Below are 26400 nucleotides of genomic sequence, written 5' to 3' on the forward strand. Positions count from 1 at the left end.
ACATAAAACTGGGAATGGTGCTGCATGCTCCAATCTCAGAACCTAGGAGGTGGGATCAGGAGGGGTTAATATTAAAGATCATCCACAGCTACATAGTGAGTTTAAGGGCAGTGTGAAAAGGAAAAAAGGGAAAGAAAATTATTCTAAGACATCTAACTTACTGAATCTCGTAGCTTAGCCTGCCTGACTTACTGTGCTGGATAGTTTTATATCAACTTGATATAAGCTAGAGTCATTTGGGAAGAAGGACTCTCAATTGAGAAAATACCTACATAGGATAGGGCAGTAGACAAGCCTGTAGGTCATTTCTTTAATTAGTGATTGACGGGGGAGGACCCAGGTCATTGTGGGTGTTGCCATCCCTGGGCTGATGATCCTACCACTGGGCTTGTGTTCCTGGGTGCTATAAGAAAGCAGGCTGAGCAAATTATGAGGAGCACGACAGTAAACCCCTCCATGGCCTCTGCATCAGCTCCTGCCTCCAGGTTCCTGTTCTAACTTTCATCAGTGAGGCATGACAAGCTATAAGATAAAATTAATCCTTTCATCCATAAGTTGATTTTGGTCATGGTACTTTGTCACAGCAATGGAAACTGTAAGTAAGACACCTATTTTATCCATCCTTAGAATACTTAGGTTAACCTACCATTGAGCAAAAGTCACCTAATAAAAAGCCTGTTTACAATAAAATGTCAACTAGCTTATGATTCATTGAATACTGTACTGAAAGCAGCAGAGTTGGGACTAGTTCTAGTCTCCAGAGATTTTCCCACATACTGTATCTAGCTCATCCCTTGCAGGTTTACCATGAGTTATGTATCACTCCTGTTTAAAACATCATCACACAAATGGGACCTATCTGTCTGTATCATCACCATCTGTGTGTGCTTGATGCTAAGAGAAGCAGAACTCCAGTTTTAAGGGTTTTTTTTTTCTTTTTTCTTTTTCAAGACAGTGTTTCTCTGTGTAGTTTTGGTGCCTGTCCTGGATCTCGCTCTGAAGATCAGGCTGGCCTTGAACTCACAGAGATCCTCCTGGCTCTGCCTCCCAAGTGCTGGGATTAAAGGCATGTGCCACTGCCACCCAGCAAACTCCAGTTTTAAATCTACTTATCTATCTATCTATCTATCTATCTATCTATCTATCTATTTATTTTTGGTCAGAACAGTTAAGAGTGGGAGAAATGGAGTCAAAACAGTGAGTGAAAATATATTTTAGGTGCTATTTCTTCAGTCCTTTCATTAGTCATACTTTTTCCTGTGGTGATATATTGTGTACCCGAATAGAGCTTGCCTGAGGATCAGAGGACAGAGCTAGCCACTAGATTAGTCATAGAGGCCAGACAGTGGTGGCACACACCTTTTATCCTATCACTTGGGAGGCAGAGATCTGTCTGGATCTCTGTGAGTTCGAGGCCACACTGGGAACAGGGCCAGGCAGTGGTGGCATATGCCTTTAATCCCAGTACTGGAAAGCACACACGCCTTTAATCCCAGGAAGTGACAGCAGGGTGGAGAAAGGTATAAGGGGTGAGGAAACAGGAACTTGAACAGTCAGCTGAGACCCTTTCGGGTGAGGACTCACAGGCTTTCAGTCAGAGGATTTGTGGAAACAGGATCAGTTGAGGAGTTGGTGAGGTGAGGTTGGCTGTGGCTCGCTCTGCTTCTCTGATCTTTCAGCTTTCACCCCAATATCGGGCTCTGGGTTTTTTTTATTGTAAGACCATCTAAAATTTGAACATTTTCCTTCCCTTTACACACAGATGTGTGTGTGTGTGTGTGTGTGTGTGTGTGTTTAAATTCTTCTTTGAATTATCATTTGAATGGAGTTTTTTTAAATGATAAATTTGGTCTGTGATAAAAAGCTGATAACTTGATTTCTTTTGTCTAATAATAGATATAAAATTCTATTCAGCTGAAAAGAAAAATGAAATCATGAAATTTGCAGGGAAATGGATGGAACTGGAAAATATACTACTAAGTGAGGTAACCCAGAAGCAGAGAGACAAATACTGCATGCTCTCTTTTAACTCTTGTTCCTAGTTCTGAATCTTCAGAGTCGCATATATAACTTGAGTAACAAAAAGCCAAGAAAGTAAAAAAAAAAAAAAAAAAGACCATTGAAGAAGGGAGGAGAAGTACTAGAGAGAGGGATAGTACACCACAGGTGCTAAGGAAGGGTGAATGGAGAAAATGGGGAAGGGGCTTAATTTGAGTGCAGTAAGGAAGGGTAATACAGAGGGAGAGAGAGAAAGGAGAGAGAAAGAACACTAAGGATGTTTGAAAAAGCCATAGGGAAACACATTATTTTATAAGCTTACTTAAAAATACATTATATGCTGGGCGGTGGTGGCACATGCCTTTAATCCCAGCACTCGGGAGGCAGAGGCAGGTGGATCTCTGTGAGTTCGAGGCCAGCTTGGTCTACAGAGCAAGTTCCAGGATAGCCAGGGATATACAGAGAAACCATGTCTTGAAAAACATATATATATATTCTTTTTGAGATAGAGTTATCCTGCATGGGAGTAATAATGCTCTCCCAGGAGCCACAGAGTATCTAACAAAAACTGAAGTGCGAGGAGAGCCTTCAAAACAATACAGGTTATTATTGCCATTTCTCTCAGTTACCTCACACAGCTTGAAAGTATGGCCCTATTGCTGAAGACACCATGCACTTTGGCTAGCTCTCAACATATCAGAAGGTGCTATGCAAACTGCCTAGGGAGAAAAATTATTAACAGTCTTACTCAGCTATCAAACCTGAGAACCAAAACAACGACTGAACTTATAAGATATCCCAATGGTGCAAAAGTGGCGCTCATGTTTGAGGATTAACAAACAGTTGTCTAATTGGACTTAAGGCCCATTCAGTAGGAGGTAGCTCATTCCTGTTACTGTGAGCCCAGCCTAGAACCTGTGGCTACAGAAGTCATAACCCGAGAAGGGAACCTACTAGTACCACTTTTCTACATCAATAAAGCTTCAATATTTAGCATCCTACTCAAAGATGAGTGTATGTCACACCACTCACCAATGAAGCATTTTTTTTCAGCAGAGAGGGGTTACTACTACAGAGATCCACAACTGACCAAAAAGCAGAGAACAACTGACTGTTGAATGCTCACCCCTGGCTGGAATATCTACAATACAACCCCACACCTAAGGTTCAGGGATCATTGTAGAAGAGAGGGCACGAAGACTGTAAGACCCCGAGGATCAGAAAAACTGCTGAGAGAGAGCATCTTCCTGAAGTGACTGGGGAGCTGCAGCCATACACTCTCAACATGGTTTCAGCTGACATGGAAATGTGGACAGAGGAAAATTTCACAAGGCCGCACACCAAGATGAAGAGCTGCAAGCAGTCAATAGATGCCAAAGGAGAGCGAATTTGTTTTCTTCAGGGATGACCCCCTGGCAGATTTCCCAGTCCTAGGCAGTCAGTCCTTACACATACACATGTATGTGAGGGCAACACTAATTGGATTCATTATTTGTAGTTGGTTTTTTTTTTCTTTGATATTTGGGGGCCTGTCACCCAGCTCCCAAATAAATACAGGGGGACTTATTTTTACTTATAAATGCCTGGCCTTAGCTTGGCTTATTTCTAGCCAGCTTTTCTTAAATTATCCCATCTACCATTTGCCTCTGGGCTTTTATCTTTCTCTATTCTATATACCTTGCTTTACTTCTTACTCTGTGGCTGGCTGTGTGGCTGGCCCCTGGCGTCCCCCTCTCCTCCCTTTCTTGCTCCTTTCTTTTCTCTCTCTCCTTTTATTTATTCTCTCTGCCTGCCAGTCCCGTCTATTTCTCTCTTGCTTAGCTATTGGCCGTTCAGCTCTTTATTAGGCCAATCAGGTGTTTTAGACAGGCAAAGTAACACAGCTTCACAGAGTTAAACAAATGCAACATAAAAGAACGCAACACATCTTTGCATCATTAAATACTCCACAGTATAAATTAATGGAATACATCTTCAACTAATATTCCACAATTGTTTTGTTTTGTTTTTTTGTGTACCTAACAGCAATAATTATAGATGAGGTCATGAATTATAGGGGGTGTGGGAAGGGTACACAGGAGGAGCTGGAGGGTCAGAAGGAGAGGTAAAAAAGATGTAAATATAGTGTACTCACATACAAAATTCGCAAAAAAAGTTAAAATTAAAATAAAACCAATTCATAAAATTGGCATATATTCTGACAATACAAATGAAATGTAAATAAGAAGTGTTGGTGGGTCAACCTGGGACTTCATGATTTTTGTACATGCCAACTGGGCTAGTGACATCTCTTTCAAATGAAGTAGGGTAAGACGGCTCAGTGGTCAAGAGAGCTTGTGGCTTTGGTTTAGTTCCAAGTACTCATGTCACACTCACTGCCTGCAGCTGCCTCTAACACCAGTTCCGGGGGATTCAACATCTTCTAGCCTCCATGGGCATGTGCACAAATATGTGCATGAGTGCACACACAACACACACATAGACAAACACATCCTAAAAAAGTAAAAAATTTAAAAAATGAAGTGAGTAAATGTTGAGTTGCTTGGAGACTAACATGAATGAAGAGTACCTGATTACCTGTTCTTCTTTTCAAGTGAAACTCATAAACGAAGTTGTACATATTAGTGAGGCACCATGCAATGTTTGGTGCATGTGTATGTTATGTTTTGTTTAAGTCCAGGTGAACAGATTCGTGAATTCTTTATGTACAATTGCTGTTAATTGGAGGCCTTAATTCTCATTTGTTTGGCCATTTGCTACAAGACAGTGGGTGAGGGAAGATCACTTGTTGGTACTGGAATGAGACAATGTCTATACAGAAGAATTCCAGATAGAGCACAGCCAGCTTAAAGTAACTGCAAGACTCTTACCATGTAATGAGATTAGACTACACAATCCAGGTGCAGAAGGAAGTGGATGGCCAGAACAAAACAAACTCAATAGCATTTTTGTCTGATTCTTCTTTTGCTTGTATGTTTTCCAATTTTGTGTTTTAACGGGTTTTGGTGTGTATGTGTGTGTCTTTTTTCTTTCTTTTTTGTTCATTTTGGTTTATTTGTAGTTTTTTTCCATTTGTTTGCCTGTTTGTTTTCTAAAGAGAGAAAGAAAGGGTGTGAAGGGGGAGGGGTGAAAATGTAGGGAATTTGGGAGAAATTGGGGGAAGGGAAACTGATCCAAACACATTGTCAGAAAAAAATTTTTCAATAAAAAAGAAACTAGCTTCAGAAAATGGAATATAAAAATGAATAAAAATATTTTGTTAATAATTTTATATGGGTAATATGTTGAAATGGAAATATTTTCATATATTGGATTAAACAAATCATTAAAATAAATTTCACTTGTACTTTTTAGCTTTCTTCCTTCAAAAATTTAAATCTCACGACTATTCCTATGTTTGTTTCTATTTGGCAGTCATGACATAGTTCCTTCCATGTTTTCTCTACATTTGTTGACTAGCCCATTAAGCCCCATGCACTCCACTTCTGTCTTCATGTCTAGTTACATTCAGTAAATATGGAAGAGAAATGACAATAAAAAGCTATTCAATGGTAACTGCAGTCCTTTACTTCCCTAGTAGTGAATTAAAATTTGAAGAAACAGCAGGTATTACCACATCATTTATCACCATGCATGGCAAGTTCGTCATAGAATTAGCTAACTGTACATTTACCCAAGAGATTCCTGATAAGAGATTCATTTTGCAAAAAAGTTTCAGATGACTCTTGCAACATCTTCATTTCAATTGTGACTGGAATATTTTAGTCTCTTTCTTTAATAATGCAAAAGATGGTGTTAAAAAATAAAGAAAAATTCAGAACTGTGAAAATAAATGTCATGATCTTTTAAAATATGGTATTTTCTCATCAAAAGTTTGTAACTCTCAACTGGAAATTTTGCAGGAAAGGATTTTTTCCCTTATATTGATTGTCTCTTTAAAGAATTTCAGGTGTAAAAATATTTTTAAAATCAAGTACATTGTCAAACTCATGTCTGAGTGCCTTCTCTTCTGCCACGTATTCAAATATTTGTAATACAGAGCTCACTCCTTCCCTAGGCTGGTGGCCAATGTTTGCCTTTCTGCTGCTGCTGTTCCTTCTCACTCTCCTCTTCATCATCATCATCATCATCATCATCATCATTTTTCATGTGTTGAACTAAGCGATGCTAATGTGCAGCTTTTAGCCCCTATTTGACTTCTGCCTTCTGCACATGGATCATCTCTGATCATGTCAGTACTGACAAGTGCTCTTCTCTCACCCATCCACTTTGCTCTTTTCAATGCTAGGTCAAGAGAAGGTCGACAAAACAGACGGTGAAATGAGGATAATTAAGTGCTACCATGTGGACCACAGAACTGAGAAGGGCAGGCAGACAATCAAAATGTGATGCCTGTTCTTAAAAGGCCTGCAAAAACTCCAAGCTTTTCCTTCCAGATGGACTTCAGAAATTGAAAAACAGGAAGAGAGGGCTTAGGTATAGTTGTAAACAGCTTAGTTAATGATGGCTAAAGGAAATTCCAACACAAAGCCTATCTGCAAAGACTGAGATGTAACACTTTTCCATATATATATATATATATATATTTTACTCCAGGCATCCACAAAATCTCTGCTTAACTACCATGTAGGGGGTACAAGGTCCTTGTGCACACAGATAAGCACCAGGGAAAACAGGAAAGTTAAACATGCAGGCTTATCTCTTCAAAGGAAGTAGATGTTTGCCTGTGTTCCACATGGAATGCTGGGGAAGGATGTAATTTATGACCTTGTAATCTTTTGCTATCTGTAGGGCCAGGCTTCACCGAAGTCCTCCAGACTATTATGTTTGTTTATCCCAGACTCTTCCTCCCTAGATCTTGAGCATTGCTTCTCAGTCCTTAAACCCATCCTTCTGAGACATGTCACTTGAACTTTACAACAGCCTAGGTAATTTCTGTGTTATCTTAGAGTCAAGCCACTCCTGACCCCCCTGGGCTGTTATGTTTACCTCAGTCATTCTCCATAGACTCTTATCTTGAGCATTGTTTCTGAGTTAACAGAACCCATCTTTATGGAAGAAATCATATGCAATTTGTAAAGAGTTTCAATGTAAACATGTCTTAAGCTTTGTTGTACACACAGGATTCAGTTATCATCAGGAAACTTTTTTTCCCAAAATTGTGCTGTGCTTAAATATGGCTAAAATAAACTGCCTAGTGTCAGACTCTAGAAGTTTGATCCAACACCAGTTAACTAAGTCACAATGAGCCAGATTTCCTTCTTGCCTCTCATGGGTCATTCCTGTGCTGGCTGTAAACTTTTGGAGGAACCCCTACACCACTAGCTGAACACTATTTAAGGAACAGAGAATTGATAGACCATGCATGACAAAGAATATAGTCTTTAAATAGGTTAGTGTGATGGTTTGAATGAACCCAGTAGTTCCAGGCATTTGAATGCCTAGTCCCCAGTTGGTGATGTTGTTGGGGAGGCTTAGGAGACATGATCCTGTTGGAGGAGAATGACCCTGGGGGTGGGCTTTGAGAGTTAAATGACTTATGCCATTGCCAGTTGACTCTCTCTACTTCATGCTTGGGGATCAAGCAGTGAACTCTTGGTATTCTGCTGCTTGCTGCCATGTTGCCCACCATCCACCATGAGTAACTCTTATGCCCATGGCACCATAAGCCCAAATAAACCTTTCCTTCTAAGTTGCCTTGGTCATGGCGTTCTTCACAGTAATAGAAATGGAACTAATACAGTTAGTAAAGTAATTAAGAAGGAAGCAACTCAACAGGCAGTAACAGGTTCCAGAGAAACAGGAGAATCTGATTTCCAAAGGTGCCATCAAGAGATAAATGAAAATCAAATAGCTATTAAAAAAAAGAGAAACAAATATTCATAGGAAATGGATGAACTGGAGATGATTATGCTCAGTGAAACTAGCCAGGTAAGAAAGACAAATGTTGCATGTTTTCTTTTACATGCAGAATCTAGATTTGAACTCCTGTATACATATATATGTGGGAGCTGGGCATAGTGGCACACTTCTTTTATCTAAGCATGTAGGAGGCTGAAGTAGGTGGATCTCTGAGAGTTTGAGGCCAGCCTGGTCTACAGAGTGAGATCCAGGACAGCCAGGGCTACATAATAAGATCCTGTCTCAGGGAAACAACAACAACAACAACGTATACATATGCAGGACATAAAGTAGAAGGAGGACAATGAGAGAAGACGGTGAAGTGTAAAGGGGACAGCGAGGGAACTAACAATGGGTTGTAATAAGGTATATGTGACACGAAAGCAAGAGGAGTAAGAGACTGAGAGTACAGGGAGGGTGGCCAAGGGGCAAAGACAGCGTACTGACATACTTGTGAAAATGTCACAACGAAACCAAATTGTTTGAGTACTAACTAGAAATTTGAATAAAATAGTATATAAAGAATATAAACATCTAGAATAAGAAGAGATTAAAACAGCAATAGAGTCTTCTAACAAAGAAAAGCACAGGATAAGACACATTTACCACCAAATTCTGCCAGGTCTTTAAAGATGAACTATCAACTATTAACAATGATGCTCAAACTACTCTATAAAAGAGAAAAGGGAGAAACACTACCAATCTCAATCTCATTATGTTACTATCACCTTAGTAACAAAACTAGATCACCCCTCTCTCCCACACCCACACTGAATTTACATGAACATAAATACAAAAAATTCTTAATAGAATAAAAGGATGATGCAACATATACAAACCGATAAGAGTAATACAGAGCATAAATACACTCAGGGACATAAATAACATGATCACATCAATAGATGATGAAAAGGCCCTTCACAAATTCAGTGTGCTTTCAGGATAGTCCCCAGAAAAACTATGAATAGAAGGAATATTCCTCAGTATAATAGAGGCTATATATAACAAACCCATAGCCAGTGTAATACTAAATGGGGTAAAATTTGAAAGTGTTTCTTTTAAAATCAGAAAAGAGTGCCCATTTTCTCCACTCAGTTAATATTGTGCTTGAATTCTTAGACAGAACAATAAGGCAAGAGAAAGAATAAAAGAGATACAAATAGGAAAGAAGGCAAATTATCTCAGCTTGAAACCATATGAAACTATATTCAAAGACGCCACTAGAAAACTCATACATATGTTATTTTCAGCAAAGTAACAGGACCTAAAGTCAATATATACAGACTTTGATGTGCGTGCGTGTGTGTGTGTGTGTGTGTGTGTGTGTGTGTATGCATGCATGTGTGTGAAGGGCAGTGGTCAACCTCAGGTGTTGTTACTACCCACCTTGTTTTTTGGTTTTGGTTTTGAGGCAGGGTCTTCTCACTACCCTTGAGCTCACTAAGTGGGCTAGAATAGTTGGCCAGTGAGCCCCCAAGGACCTGCCTGCCTGTCTCTGTGTCCACAGAAGTATGACTACAGATGTGCGTCACTCTGCTCAGATTTCTTTATGTGGATTATAGCCATTGAACTCAGGTTTCAGGCTTTTGCAACAAGCATTTTACCAACAGAGATACCTCTCCAAGTCCATCAGCAGCTTTTCTGTAATGAAATTAACCTGGTAAGAGGGCAATCAGAAAAATGACTCCATTCACAACAGCTTCAAAAATTTAAAGTACCAGGAATAAACTAACCATATGAAAAGACTGCTACATCCAGGAATGGTGGTGTATGCCTTTAATCCCACACTCGTGAGGCAGAGTCAGGTGCAGATCTCTGAGTTCAAGACCAGACTCAAAAACTCCAAATCATGCAATCAAAAATGGGACAGAAAACTTAATACATAGTTCTCAAAACAAGAAATACAAAAAATGATCAATAAATATTTTCGAAAGTGTTCAAATATCTTAGCCTCCACAGAAATGTAAATTTAAACCACTTTGTAAATCCATCTGACTCCTGGCAGAATGGTTATTAGCAAGGAAGGAAATACCAACAAATGCTCACAAGGATTCTGGGGAAAAAAACTGCATACATCACTGGTTGGAATGTAAACCAGTGCAGCCACCATGGAAAGCAGTACAGAAATTCTTCAAAAGACTAGAAATCGAAAAGGAGGCTATCTCTGAGATGAAATGTCTATCCTTGTTCCCTCTGGTCCAGGCTTGAACAAAATCTGTCTTCTCTGCTAATCTTTTTCTTGTGGTTTTCAGAAAAGCAACGGGAAGCAGAGCCTACAGGGTTTGACAACAGCTTTGGTAGGCTTCAGCCAGAACCAGAACCTCAGAAGTTCAGGTCACACAGGCCTTCTTGGTATCCAGGAAAGCCCACTTTAGAGAATGGGACCGAAGAAGCTATCCATGAAGAGTCAACACCATGGACAAGATCCCGAGGAAAAAAACCTGGCACCTGTCAGGACAAGTAGCTATCCCTTTCTCAAGCCACACACTAGCCTCCTGTACTACATCTCAGGAGTGCTCTTGCTGCTTTGTCTGTCTGCTTGTTTGCTTGTCCGTGCCTCTGTTGGCAAGAGTGATTATTTTGCCTGAGTTTACATTGGTCTCTTTAGATTTGGGTGTAATCATTTTTCTCCACCTTTGAGACATTACTACCATATGGACTCACCTGGGTCACTAAGCACCAGTTTGTGTGAGATAAGCCATCTCCATTGTCTAGGCATGAATAGCCATTTCTTAAGTTTGGGGTTATTGCTGTCATGGGGTAAAATTCCCAGGAAACTGTGTTTTCATTTCCATTTCCATTTGAATCAATGTTTAGGAGATCTCTATAATAATTTGTATAAGCATGGGGAATACTAAGTCGAGCTGTCTAGTCCTTTTACGAACCAAAGTGAAATCTGAATTAATATATCCATGGTTGTATGTCATTTCAGATGTTAGTTTTTTAGTCTGTGCTTTTGAACCCATCTTACTGCACACGAAAATTGCTATTTTTAGCACATCTCACTTAAACAATGAAAGGACGCTGTTTTCAAAGAAACTGGTGGAACTTCAAATCATCATATTAAGTGAATTAAGCCAGAATCAGAAAGCTACACATTTCACTCATACGCAGTATCTACACTTAACAGTATTTCTATTGGTGCTTATATATGATATAGAAATCAAAGAGAGTATGTAGGGAAAACAAAGGTGGTAGTGGGAGAAAAGCCATATCCCATGTTTTCTCTCATATGTGGAATCTCGTTACATATGCTTATAGATTATATATGTATATATGCCTACAGAAGGCATGAAAACAGACTACTTGGAGGAGAGGAAGGAGACCAACAGGAGAGGGAAGGGGAAGGGGAACAAGGAAAGGCAATCGTAAGCTGAATATGAACAAAGCACAAAGATATGTCACACTGAAACTCATGACTTTGTATACTAACTGAAAACTAATGATTAAAAAGCCTCAAAAATGGAACTAACATATGACTCAACATTACCATTCTTGGGTATATACCTAAAAGACTCTGTGTTGGCATACCGTATAGATACTTGTGCATTCATGTTTACTGCAGCATTTTTCATAATAGCCCAAATATGGAATTAGCCTACAGGCTTATGAACAGATGAAAAGATAAAATGTGGTAAATACACACACACATACACACACAAAATGGAGTTTTGTTCAGCCATAAAAATTAATGAAATTTTGTAATTTGCAAGAAAATTGTTGGAACTGGAGATCATCGTGTTAGGCAAAATAAGCCAGATTCAGAAAGAAAATTAGCATGTTTTCTCTCCTTTGACAACTCAAGAACTAAAACAAAGATATCGACATAAGAGTAGGAAATCTACATGGAAGGAGAAGGGCGGTACATGGGGAGAGAAGAAGGGATCAGAAGGCAAGGAAAAGGGAGTGATGGGGGGGCAAATATCACACTCACACACACACACACACACACACACACACACACACACATATGACACAAAAGCAGAAGAGGGACTTTTTGGAGAGAGGAAGGGGACAAGCAAGCAAGAGAGAGGACAAAAGAGGATAATGTAGGTGACTATGCACAAGGTACAATTATAGACATACATGAAGATACTAGAATGAAACTCATTTTGTATTCTAAAACATTTTTAGGAAAGAAAATGAAGACACTTTTTTAAATGAGAAAAAAAATTGAATATTTTTCTCTTTTAATAGTTCCTTTATTTTTCAAGATTATAATTATATCATTTCCTCTTCCCTTTCCTTCCTCCAAATACACCCATCCCTTGCTCTCTTTCAAATTCATGGCTTCTTTTTCCATTAATTGTAGTTACATGCATGTGTTTGTGTGTATTCCTAAATACATAAATATGACCTGCTCAGTCTGTATAGATATTTTTCAAAAAAGATGTAAAATTGGTCAAATGACTAAAATATGCTCAACATGTTTACTTATTTAGAAAATGCAAATCAAGCCACAAAAAAAGATACTGTGTTACCCACTATAGCAAGGTAGTCATTTTTTTATGGAAAAAGATATTTGGTGATAATGCAGATAAAATGAAACCCTTTCTCTTTCATTGTTAGTAGAAATGTTAAATGGTTTAGTTACATTGAAAAACAGTTTAGAGGTTCCTCAAAAAGTTACCATACAATTCAATTATTCCCATCTTTCTCTCTGGTATATATATTTTAAAACTGGAATGCACACACACACACACACACACACACACACACACACACGTATACAAAATCATTTCCATACAATTGTTCATAGTAGCCTTGTTCAGAACAGAAAAAAAGGTGAAAACATCCCAAATGTCCTTGAACAGATGTATAGACAAACTCTGGCAAAGACATAGAATAGAATATTATTAATCTATTAAAGGAATGCTTTACTGTTAGATGCTGCAATGTAGGTGGATTTTGGAAACATAATGCTATTTGAAAGAAGCCAGATACAAAAGGACACACACACACACACACACACACACACACACACACACACACACACACAGAAAGACAGCGAGACAGAGAGAGACAGAGAGAGATTATAGAATATAGATGAGTGGTTGACAGGGACTGGAGGTGAAGGGAACAGGGAGTTATGTCTCTTTAGCTCCTCCCAGATACATCCCCATCATTCCTAACTTAATATCCTTTTATTAAATAACCCACTGACTCTAATTTTTGCTACCCCCACACTCATGGGTATTGTGGTGAGGCCACTCACTGGGTCGGTGGACTACCAGGTACCACACCCTTAGAGAAAACTGAGTTATTTTTTAATGTCTACATGGTTTTCTTTTGGAGGTAACAATAATAATGTGGGACTTACATGGAAGTAATGGCTTCACAACACTGTAAATGTACTAAATGAATATTTTCAAATGATTGTCTTTTGTCATATAACATTTACCTTAATGAAATGGATACTATTATTTTTTCTTATTAAATATGTAAGCTTATGGGGGAAATTGACTGTAAATTCTTCATAACTATGTATTTGAAATTCAAAGGGGGAAAGGGATAGTTTTAAGATTAAGTCTTATTTTCAAGCTTGAAACTTTTCAAGGCTTTTAAAATGTTTGACAAAAGGCAAATAAACACATTAATGGTCACTACAAAAAAATGTAAGCTTCTTTTCTTGAAGGAAGTAGAATACTTTGTATTCTTATTAATGTAGTAAGTTGTCATGTAACACACTCTTATAATGTGCTGTGAACTATAGTTCATGCTTTTCAGGCATCACATTATTTAAACTTTACAATAGCAATGCTTGGTGTATAGTAAGTACTGAGCAAGCATTTGTGGTATGAATAAACAACCATACTAGTAAATTGCATAGGAAAACAATTGAGGTTGAAAGAGATCACATGACCTGTCCTAGGTCTTCCAGCTTGTAAAAGTAGAATTAATAAAAAAAAAATTATAGTCCAACTGAGATACCTACAACACCTGCACCCAAGGCTCAGAAATCATTACAGAAGAGAGGGTGGAAAGACTGGGACAGCCAGAGAATAGAAAGTTTGCTGTGAGATTATGTGTCCTAGAAAAGGCAGAGAGGCTACAGCCACACATTCTTATCAACAAGACCAGAACAAGGGTGACAACAATAGACACGCTAATATGGAAGGGGGAAAGCTCATGGGGCCTTGACCCTAGACAGAGAACTGCAGGCAACCGAGGACTGCTGAGAGCAGGAGAGATGGTCTTCCCAGGGAAGAGCACACCAACTGGTTATGCAATACCAAATGGCCAGCCCTGAAAACATACACATACAACTATGTGATAAAGACTGAGCAGGTTGTAGAGTGTGTGTGTGTGTGTGTGTGTGTGTGTGTGTGTGTGTGTGTGTGTTTGAGACAGTGCAAGAAGGTACATGGGAAGGGTTGGAAGGAAGAAAGGGAAGGAGGAAATGATGTAATTATTTTGTATTTAAAAGTATTATAAGATAAAAGTACAAAATTATCACCTTTAGTTTCAGTTATAGCCTGATATTTAGGAGAGATGGTTTTTTTAGAAGGAAGTTAGTTCTTTAACATTATTTTTTAAGTCATATCAAAACCCTAATCTACTGGGTTTTTTTTTATATTGGTAAAGGGATGGCTTTTTTGATCAGGCAGGCTTGACTTCCAGTTCTCAACTATATACTAAATCTAACTTTAGGAAATTTTGATTCAACATATCTGAAATCCAGGTCATACATTTGTTAAAAGATTGTAAAATGAAGGACCAGCAAGAGGACTCAGTGTCACCAAGGGCATTTGCCACCAAGTCTGAGGGCCTGAGTTCAATCCCAGAATTCATACGTTGGAAGGAAATAACCAAACCCTGCACTTCCCCTGACTTCCACAGCATACTGTGGCACATCCCTCCAAACACCACACACACACAAACACACACACACACACACACACACACACACACACACACTTTAATTTAAAACTTTAGAAAACATTTAATATTGAAAAGTGAAGATGACATCATAGAATAATGGTGGAGCCAGACACAGGAGTCGAGGCCACTTAATTTACTGATTTTTATTTTTTGAGATGGGTTCTATATATTATAGAGGCTTGTTTTGAACTCCTAGGCCCATGTGATCCTCCTATCTCAGACTGAGAATCTTTGCTGGGCTTAGCCTGGTTTAAATAATGCTAACTGATACCAAACCAAACCAAACCCACTGTCTGAGCCAAATAAAACACATTTTCAGGTTATACTGGGCCTAGTGGTTACAAGTTTTGACCTCTGTGCTAGTTCAGAGGAAGCAGCAGGGTAGCTAGTATAGCCTGAGGGGCCATACTGCCTGTGTTGCCATCCAAGTTTAAAAATTTACTAGCTCTATAATCTCAGATAAACTACGTAATCAGTCCATTCCTCAGTTTACTTGTCTTCAAACTGGGCATAATGATAGTATGTACCTCATAAAGGTTAAGAGTACTCTGTATGTGTATGTCTGTGCTCAATCAGAAATTAAGCCTGGCATACGGCAAGTTCTGTGCAAGTGTGTTTACTATAGCAAAAGAAGCCCTAAGCTTTCTTGCAGCTTTTAGTATGACATGACTAAGAACTTACAGCAAACTAATTATATGCACTGATTTTTTTTGTGGGGTGGGGTATAAGACAGGTCTTATGTAGCCCAGCCTGGCTTCAAACTTTCCATGTAGCTGAGGATGTTCTTGGACTCCTGATCCTCCTGCCTCTATTTCACAAATACTGAGACTACAAGTGTGTGCCACCACACCTGACTATTTACACTGATTCTTGGTTTTACCTCAGTTTGTTGACTCAGTTTACACATCCGCATAGTGGGGATAATAATGGTACCTACCCTATATAGCTGTGAGGATTAAATGAGGTGATGAATTGACTGTTAATATAGCTACAGTAATGAGGACATTTTTTTTTTTCCGGGCATAAAGTAAGTACTATGTAAGAGTTAACTCATCATTCTGATTTTTAACATAATTTCTTGGTGAACTCACGTAAGTCAGTACTAAAGGACTTTAAAGTAGGTTTAATAGTGTTTACAGTGTGGCTTTGTTCCTAGGAACAGTGTACATACAATAACAATGGAGCTGAACTTTTGATCCCTTAGTTAATCATTCAAAAAAGCGAACACAGTCTGAGAACAGGACAACTTCTCAGTCACTGTAGAGTCTACTTAGTATACCTTAATATTAGGTTGAGATGAAGAAATGGAAAACAGCCTAACTATCTATCCATGAAAGCAACAAACGAAACTTATTTTTAAAAGTCTTTTCTGTATTTCCATAACATTGTTAAGAAGGCCAGAAAAAGGCCAAACCTTGATGTACAGAGTTGATTAGAAGGAAATTTTATATCAGAAAAACAGGGTCACTTCTTGCCTCCCTACTTCACCCAAATCTGTGTAGGGGTAGAGTGTAGTTTTGCCAAATATGTAGGAGAAGGAGATTGTAAGTGTAGTTGGGTCCTGGGGCTGAAAAGCAGCACAATAACTGTAATATTCAAGGTGAGAAGTTAAGATATGAGGAAATAGATGAGTCATGGGAAGGCAAATTTGAGGAGATGTCTGGTAGAACAAGTAGGACTACTACTGGGGGGCAATGAGAACCCCACATTGAATGAATAGGAGGGATTGCAGGTCACAAGTGTATGGGTGCTGCTGGCAATGGGATTCTAGTACTGAAAAGATAATAGGTATTAATGGGATCTCATTTGAAAAGATATGGGGACTCTTCAATGGCTTGTGAGAAATTTCTGTTGAGAGGAGACAGGATATATTGCGAAAACTAATTAGAGTTTATGAGAATGTTAGAAGGCCATATTTAATAGACAGAGGACTGGGAGCCATGAGAATCTAAGTGCAGGGACCAGGTAAATACAAGGAAGGGTCTTGGATTTTGTGTTGTGAAATAATGTAGAATTCTGAGATTGAAAGTACAAGACATATGGTGGGAACCATATTCTAAATAAGGGACTACAGTGATTCTTGGTGTGGCAGGCCAGGATAGAAGCAAAGACTAGCATCGTCTAAAGAAGTGGTCTAAGAAGATGAAACAGGAAATGATATTCCCATTGGAAAGGGCAGAAAGTGTTCCAAACTTCAGCAAGAAAGAGCTGAATTTCCCAAGCCTGAGAAGGCAGGGGGCAGGTGCACTCCTAGAGGAAACAATGACAAACACCAGAGACAGAATGTGGTGCGAACAGTGGAAAAACACTGGGTGGGGGAGTGTTTCTCAGAAAAGATAACAAGGGTAAATCGGGGTTGGAAAAGGAGTGGCAGCCGGGCGGTGGTGGCGCACGCCTTTATCCCAGCACTCGAGAGGCAGAGCCAGGCGGATCTCTGTGAGTTCAAGGCCAGCCTGGTCTACAGAGCGAGATCCAGGACAGGAACCAAAACTAAACAGAGAAACCCTGTCTCGAAAAACCAAAAAAAAAAAAAAAAAAAAAAAAAAAAAACGAAAAGAGAAAAAGAAAAAGAAAAGGAGTGGCTCTTCAGTGCGATGTGGTAGCGAGTGTAGGAACTCTTTCAAGTGTAAAGAGAACATTCTAGTATGAGATTATAGTGGATGAGACATGATCATAATATGACAAAGCAGGTCACTAGTGCGAAATGTCAGAAAATAATTTGGGCCCTTTAATGGGAAGGAGTTGAATGCTTCCCAAAGTGGAAAGGGAAGAGGCTGGAGGGCACCCCAATGTGGTACAATTAGGAGCTCTAATATGAGAAGAGAGTGTTTTGTAGAACCCCCACACCACTAGAACTCTGAAAATGAGGAAAGCCCACAGGGAAAGAAAGAGGAAAGTTTATTATCACTGTGTTAAATGTGAGATAGAACAGAGCATCCTGCAGAGTCATAAGAAGGTGAACATCTGAAGCATCTCTCTCTTTCTGTCTCTGTCTCTCTCTCTCTCTCTCTCTCTCTGTGTGTGTGTGTGTGTGTGTGTGCACTCTGGGATCTCAGGGAAAGGATGGAGGGATTTCACTATGTGAAAAGTGAAATAAAACAGAATGTCCTGATGTGAGAGGATCATAAGTGGGTGGAGATGTGAAACATGTCAGCCTGTGTGTGAGGATTGCAGAGAGAGAATATGGACCCCAGTGTGGAGAAAAGGTGAGCTAATATGAGAGTACAGGAAATATTTTTGGATTCCTAGTAGGGAATCCCCAGTAAGGAAGGAATCCTAGTAGAAGGGGAAGATGGTGGGACTCTTAGTTGGATGCATTGGTGGAGCGGGCACTTTAAGGACACAGGGTATGGTGCTTCCTCAACTGGTTGGGTGGGCTCAGAAGGAGAAAGTGCAGCCTAAGTGGCTACCCTGTATGGGAAAGCGGGGGGGAGGGGGTGTCTTAGTGGGAAGAGCCAGGAAATTATCGTGGGTAGGGCAAAGAAATAAGAAAACCCAGAGGAGGGGCAATGGCGACGTGGTGGGACCCTCGTGGGAAGGCGCGTGGGAGATACTGTGAGCAGCGCAAGGTTGGAGACTGGGAGTTTTTCCGGGAGCGAAAGGAAAACCGCAGAGTGAGGGCTGAGCGCACTGGGGACATCAGTGAGAAGGCTAGGGCAGATGATTTATGCTGGAGCATAATTTCCCCACTTTATGTGCCCAGACCCACTTACCCAGGCAGAGTTCAAAGACGTAGGCATAGTAGGACCAGAGAACGACGAGGACAATAACGAGCACTGGCACCCAGGACAGTACCCGGCGGCAGCACCGCAGCCCCCCAGACAGAGCCATCTTCCAGCCCCGCCGCATCTTCGGCTCGAAGATCGACCGAGCAGGCCTGCTGGCGCCCGCCGGGAACTGCTTGGGCGGCGGCTGGGAGGCGGGAAGGCGCGCTGTGCGGCGCTCCACTGCCTAGCCTGGCGGGAACCGTCCCCGAGCCGCTGCCACCTGTGGGGCTGCGCTGCCCAGCGCGCCCCGCCTGGCACAGTAGGCGTGAGTCACGGCTGCAGGAACCGGCCGTGGTGGGGCAGAAGGTGGTCGCCAGGCAGTCCAGGCCGGCGGGCTCGGAGGAACTACAGTCCCTCCCCTTTCCACCTTTCCACCCCACCCCCAACCCCTTGCTCTTCTCAGCCTGCAGGGCTGGACCTCTGCAAAACTGTAAAGCCTAAGAAAAGTGGATCCGCCCATCTGCCCTTACTGCACTGCGTCCACCTTCTCAATTCCGTTTTCCCCTCTCTTCCTTCCCCTGTCTCTCCTTTTCTCTGCCGTCTCAACCCCCAGACACACAAGTACACAGAACTGTGTGAAAGATGCGCACAGCACAGTAGCATCTCATGAATTAAAGGTCAGCCATCCCCATCCTCCCACTGCTGCCTGAACAGTATGCTTAACACGTAGTGCCGCAGTCGCTGCTGGGGTAAGTCCCTTGACAGGGCACTCCTTCCTCCCTTTCTGTCCTCCCTGCAGAATTAGCTTAGTGTATTTTCACAATAAACACAATGGTGCAGAAATCAAGCGAGGGCCACAATGATTCTGTGCTCAGGGAAAGCTATAAAGGTAGTGCTGTTTAAGCTTTATTAATAAAGGCATTTTTCAGGCAGAAGAGGATGGACGACCTTTCAAACCAGAAACGTGTTTGAAAAGGCATGGCGTAATGACAATTCCAACGTGTTACAAGAACATCTGGTTTACCTTGAAGAGAGTTTATGTGAAAAGGATAGAGTGGGAATGAGACTGAAAATACAGGCTGAAGCCAGGATATGAAAAGGCTCCTCCTCTGTGCCCTGTCAGAAACTGGAAACACCATTATGTAAAGGAGAGGGTGAACAGTCAGCAAAGGTTTAGGGGCAATGGAGTGATGTCACAGTGGTATTTTTGTAAAGCAAGGCTGGATTTCTGAAAGGAAGATGGCCTGGAGCAGGCAGACCAACCAGGAGGCAATTTCATTCAACACATATTTTGGAGTAGCTGCTTTCTCTTAGGTCAACTTTAGTATAAATAAAAAATGGCAAAATGAGACTGCCACCAAGCTCACCAAGGCAACAGGTTGTTGTTTTTGATACAAGTACAATAAAGGAAGTATAGTAGGTAGGCATTTATGTATTTCTCACTCGTTTAAATGATTTCCAAAGGTCTAGTACATGAAGAGACAATTTTGCTGAGACTCAGTTTGACTTACATTCTGTGTGACTGCTGTGTGGGAGCAAGAGGTTTTATAAGATTGTTTTGTGTTTTAAATGTATGGTTATACATGCAATAATGTTCCTAAAGTGACAACAGCTTTATTGTTTCTTTTCAGATTAAGATAAAGGTTGATGTTACCAAAGTAATAATGTAATGAAATGCAGAGTATATTTTAGTTATAATATTTAATAGCCCAGTAAGTTCTATAGTCCTGAAGTTCTGACATGAATACCTAAGATTTCCATTAATCATGGATTTGAGGAACATATATTTTGAGATCATTGCATCTATTTTGTTTAAATCAAGTATCTTTGTGGAGGAAATGATTAAATGTGGAAGAAATTCTGAGCTGGGCTGAATACTGACTTACTATGAAGAAAACAGTTTTAAAGTGGGAATTTTGGGGGGAAGGAATTCTAGGTAAAGGGAACTATATAATGGTGAAGATGTGTAAAACTTTATGGCATATTTGAGGAGACTGCAAGTCTTGTTGGAAGGTATCACAGTGGGCTAACATCTTGATTAATATTTTGACAGCAAGAGTTTGTTTTTTGGTTTTTTTTTTACTCTTTACTCTTTGGAGGACCCACCATCCAGCTCCCAAATAAATCGCACACTGAGGCTTATTCTTAATTATAAATGCCCAGCCTTAGCTTGGCTTATTTCTAGCCAGCTTTCCTTAACTTCAATTATCCCATCTACCTTTTGCCTCTGGGCTTTTTCCTTTTCTTCTATATATCATACTTTTATTCTTACTCTGTAGCTGGCTGTGTAGCTGGGTGGCTGGCCCCTGCATCCTTCTTTCCTTGTTCTCTTCTCTTTCTTCTTTTTCTCCTAGATTTCTCCTTATATATTCTCTCTGCCTGTCAGCCCCACCTATCTTTTCTCTTGCCTCACTATTGGCTGTTCAGCTCTTTATTAGACCACACACACACACACACACACACACACACACACACACACACACTTTAAAAAAAAAAACTTTGGGTCCAAAGCAGGGGATGAGGAGAGGAAGAAGAGGTACATGGAACTGTTTGGGGGGAATAAGCAATAGAATTTGTTAATCCCTTGTAACAAGTGAGGAATGAGGTAAGTCAATGCTAAACTACCAGATTTATTACTTCATTGACTAGAACAATGTTGCCTGGCATCACCACAGAGGCCATGATGAGAGGAGGAGGTTGGGTAGAGAAATTGAAAACTTTCCTTTTTGGTAATGGTGAGCTTTATCTAGATTCTCATTTTCTGGGGGTAGCCTGGGCACTATAATCAAATAGCTTGGGGATGAGGACCTATGATAGAGTTCACATGCAGATTAGCATGTATGACTAAGAACCAGAGAGACAAACCAATTTCCAGAATATATTGCAAGGTTTAGCAAAGTATGTTCATGGACCACATATAGACCACTAACTGGTTCTGCTGTTTGTTTTCCTTCCTTTTTAGACTGAGCCGTAAAGCATAGTGGTGCCTGAGAAGGCCTGGAGATCAAGGTGCCAGCCAGTTTAGTGTCTCATGAAGACCTGTTTCTAGTTCATAGAGAACTCTTCACTGTCCTCACATGAAGTATCTGGGAAGTTCCTGGGGTGGGAGTGTCTCTTACTTTAATACTAATCTCACTCACAAGGACATAATCATTTTCCAGTGGCTTCCTCCTGTTTTATTTTTAATTTATTAATGAGCAAGGTGGTACGTGGGTGTAATCCTAACACTTAGCAGGTGAAGGCAGGAGACATGGGAATTCAAGGCCATTCTCAGCGCTGTATAGCTGATCTAGATCAGGCTCAGGCTGGGTTACTGGAGACCCTTCCTCAAATTTTTTTTAAAGTTGCATTTATTTAGTATGTGTGTATGAGTGTGCATGTGTGCATGTGTACATGCCAAACAGCGTGTGTGTGGAGGTCAGAGAGCAATATACAGAAGTCATTCTTTCTTTCCATCAGGTCATCATATGGGTATCCTGGAAATCAAACAGGTTGGCAGGTTTGGCTGCATGTGTTTTTACCTGCTGAGCCATCTCCCAGGTCCTACTCTATTTATTCATGTATACTAATTGGACATACTGTTATATTTCATAGAGACAGTTTCTTCCAAGTACATAATGTACTTTGACTATATTAACTTCTCCTGATTTCCTAACTTTAATTTATACAACAACGAAGAATTCTAGGATCTACTAATGAGGAAAAGCATGTGGCATTATCTTTATACATGTGGTTTAGTTTCTCTTATCTCCAGTTTCGTCAGTTTTTTTAGCAAATGGAATTATTTCACTCTTCATGATGGAATAAAATTCCATTTGTATATATAGACCACATTTTCTTTGCTCATTAATCTGTGGGTTGATACCAACGCAGATTCCATATGTGTTCATATCTGTATGTGGGCGCACACATGCATGTGGGTGGACTTTGAAGGACAACCTCAGGTAGCTTCCATTTTCTATTTAAGACTGGATCTCCTGTTGGCCTGGAACTTTATCAAGTAGGCTAGGCTAGCTGGAAAGTGAGCTACAAGGCTGTCTCCACCTCCCATCTTGCCATCTTCTGGGTTATCTCCATACCTGGGTTTTCTGTGCTCTGAGGATCTTGTGAAAGCCTAGACTTAACTTTACAGGCTCAGGAATGTGCCATGACAACTCGAATGGATACAGAGCAGTATCCTCCTGCAGACATCCTGTCTGGGTTATGACCCTTGGAGATAACTAGATAATCCTGCTGAGCAGTCCAGATAATCCTGTTCAGCGGGTTGTGGTTCCCCACCAAAAGTCTAACCCAGTGGTTTCAAAAAATCACCTTTCCCCTTCTACCAATCCCAAGTTGCCAGTTCCCAGCTTGTGGTTTTTCCCTATAAAAATCGTCTACACATTTCCTTCCATCTGCTGTGCGGCAGCCCAGGTTGAACCTGCATAAAAGGACCCTTATGTGTTTGCATCGGAAACCGGCTCCTTGGTGGTCTCTGGGGGTTTTGCGAAATGGGTACAACAATCTGAACTCACAGAGTTGTGAGTCAAATGCTTCCCTGGATGAGCCATCTTCCCAACCTTGATTCCATAACGTAACCATAGTGAACAGTATTGTAATACACAAGGATGGTCAAGTGTTTCCTTAGAGTCCTCTGGTTGTCTACCCAGGACGGGTATAGCTGGCTCATATGGGAGGGAATTCTATTTTCAGTTGTTGAGGGATATCAATATAGACTTCCATAGGGGCTGGACCAATTTACATTCCTGCCAACAATCTGTGTTTCCTTTTATCCATATTCTCACCAGAACTTTTTTTTATGGTAGGCATTTTGAGTTGAGTAGGGTAGAATCTTAGTGTAGTTTTAATTTGCACTTTCCTACTAGCTAAGGATGGTTGAACTTTTTGAATTTTCTTATTTTTGACAATTTCTTATTTGTATCATGTATTATGATCATTCCTACCCTCATTTGTTTCTCTTAGCCCCTCAACATCTACTAACCCATTTCTACTTTCCAATTAGTCTCTGTCCTACTTTTACATTTTTAGCATGTGTGTGAATGCAAGTCTTTTGCATGTGCTACCTACCATGTGTCCATGGTTGCAATAGCTATCCATATCATTTCTTCCAGAAGACACTGTTTCATGAAATTGCTCAGTCTTTGGCTTGTACAGTCTTTTCAACCCCTCTGCTTCAGTGTTTTCTGGGAGGGAATGGTATAGCTATCTTGTTGCTTACTGTCAGCATTTGGACAAATTATGAGCATCCGCTTTAACTATTGCACACAATTTAAAAAATGGCTTTTCTGACCAAGGCTGCAAGAAACACTAGTGTATAGGCATAAACATAAATATTTGGAAATTAGTTTGACTGCATGTCCATTTAACAAAATATTCAGTAGTAGATGCCTCCCTACAGTGTCTCGAACTGTCATGGCACGGGTGTGTGGGTTCAAGTGGATCCGTGTGAAGAAGATTCAGAGGCATCTTAAGAATGAGTTTGAATTTAAAAAAAAAAAAAGGAATGAGTTTAGCCTTTCTCAGCTGCAGGGGGGTCCAGCCTCTAAAGACTGAAGCCCTTTCCCTTCACCCAGGGCGTTTTTATTTTTCTCTCTATTTACAGTTTAGCCAGGTGATTTTCATATGCTCAAAACAACCGGAAAGGAGCTCCCCAAAACACAATGCCAAGTGCAAACTCCTCAATTTATCAGCTACTCCGGTTTTTCAGGTTTCCTGAACAAAGTTTTGCATAGGCCTTTGATCCTTGGGAGACTCTCAGACAAGATTCACGTAGGGCGATAAGAGAAACAAAGGGTATCATTTAAACAAAGGATGGTTTAGGGCTAGGCTCTGGGGTAGCTCAGCAGGAATGCAGCCACTCTACAGCCTACTACCTCCCTATCTATAGACTTTTGACCAGGTTTATGCTATCAGATATGTATTTTCCCTCAATACAGTCAGAAAAAATGATTTCTGAGCACTAATGTCACTATTGTATCCATGGGAATATCTTTTCTGACTGGTCAGTGTTGTAGCACACAGGATCCATAGCTGGGTAAGACTATTGATGACTTTCCCCCAACGGCAACCTGCATAACACTATCCAGTACTATGAATGCCAGCCAGTATGGAGGAAGCTTTCAGCTAGGTTCCAGCCTGTATCCAAAGTGAGTCCTGTAACTAAAGGCTTCTTTGAGCAACCAAGAGTAATGGTTGTTTGGAGATCTTGAGGATGTGTTCCTTTATTTGACTTGAAAGTATTTTGTTGAGAATTTTTTTCATCTGTATTCATCAGAGAAATTGGTCGATAGGTCTCTTTTTTTGTTGGATGTCTATTTGGTTTTGGTGCTACAGTAATACTGGCTTTACAAAATGAATTTGGTAATGTTACCTTCTTTTCTACTTTATAGAATAGTGTAAGAAGTGTTGTTAGTTCCTTTTATATTTAATGGCTATTTGTAATTCATCTTTTGATGACTGTCTATTTCATTAGCTCCTTTATTGATTGGGTCATTTGATGTTTAGGGGTTTTTTTTAGAGCTTTTTGGTTTTTTTGTTTGTGGGTGTTTTGTTTGTTTGTTTGTTTGTTTTGAGATGGAGTTTCTCTGTGTAGCCCTGTCTGTCCTAAAGCTTACTCTGTAGACTAATCTGGCCTCCAACTCAGAGATCTGCCTGCGTCTGCCTGTCCTTTGCTAGGAGTAAAGCCGTGTACCACCATTGCCCAACCTGAGCTTTTTATGTATTCTAGATTATTACTCCTGTCACATGTATAGCTAGCAGATTTCTAATACATGTATGTCATTATACTGTGTTCTGATTCATCTCCCTCCCCCCTTGCATATAGCCATCTCAATGATCAGTTATTTACTTGTAGGGCTCAAAATATTTCATTCCAGTTTTGTTTTTCTTTTTCTTTTTTGGCTTTTATGGTTGCTAATGAAAGATTGGGTGTCACCTTATGCTTGTCTTTGTAGGTGAGTTGGCATTTACCCTTTAAAGCCATTAGTATTATTTCTCTCATTTGTACCTTTGACATCTTGACTATGAAATCTTGAGGAGAGATTCTTCACTGTTAATGTACATGTGTGTTTCCAAATGTACATTGTGTTTGGTTTTCCATTTTGTCTCTAAATTTTGGAAATTGTCTGCTATAATTTCTGTGCGTTTAGTTCTTTATCTTTGGTCTTTCCTATATTTAATTAGTGTGGTTATTTAGTTTGGTTTCTTGGTCGTCTAGAGTAAAATGTAGTATTTTATTGGTTTTGTTCTCTATTTTTCATAGTCTTCCTTCAGTTTGTTCAAATCTTTTGGTGATGCTCTCTAGTTTAAATTTGATTCATTGATGTTTTCATTTTTAACTTTTCTTTTTTCCAGTGAAAAACTTTTTTCTTTGCTTAATTTTTCTTCCATGCTACAGGATCTATTGTGCATAATTTTGGTTTTGTTGACTTTTTCTTCTCTATTGCTGACTTTCTGCCCCAGGTCTTAGATGGAATTCATGTACACGTTTATATCTTCTCTAAGGTCATTGATCATTTTTATGAGTAAACTTTTGAAATCTTCAAGCAGCACTTTACCAGTTTCAGGGTCTTTGAGGTCAGTATTTGAGAAGTTATGATCTTCTGGAGGCGTTGCTTGACTTTCTTTCTCATATTTTTTATGTGTGTGTGTTGGTTTGGACTGCAATGCCATTTGTGTTTGTGAATCTTCTTATTGAGTTACCTAGTACTTTTCTTAGTTATTTGGAGTATTTAATAAGGACATTTCCATATAAATATATAGCTTTCACACATTTCTCCTCATACCCCCATACCATCCCTTTATCACTCTTTGTTCCTTTCATTATTTCCTTCATTCCATTAGACAGTTTTGCTTCTATTTTCATGTCACATATTATTGATACATGATTTTATGTATCTTTGTGGATTTAAGA

The 26400-nt window shown here is 40.0% G+C and overlaps 1 protein-coding gene across 1 annotated transcript in view; it reads right to left on the reverse strand.

Annotated features, from left to right (window-relative positions):
- Zdhhc15 (zinc finger DHHC-type palmitoyltransferase 15) overlaps positions 1–18669 on the reverse strand; it is a 90905-nt gene extending 72236 nt beyond the window's left edge. The window contains exon 1 of the mRNA XM_059251012.1: positions 18495–18669. Coding sequence (XP_059106995.1) covers positions 18495–18630 — 136 coding nt within the window. The 5' untranslated portion in view covers positions 18631–18669. The remainder of the gene's footprint in view (positions 1–18494) is intronic.
- Between the last annotated feature and the right edge of the window lie 7731 nt (positions 18670–26400).

Source organism: Peromyscus eremicus, chromosome X (assembly GCF_949786415.1).
Source record: "Peromyscus eremicus chromosome X, PerEre_H2_v1, whole genome shotgun sequence".
NCBI classification, from domain to species: Eukaryota; Metazoa; Chordata; class Mammalia; order Rodentia; family Cricetidae; genus Peromyscus; species Peromyscus eremicus.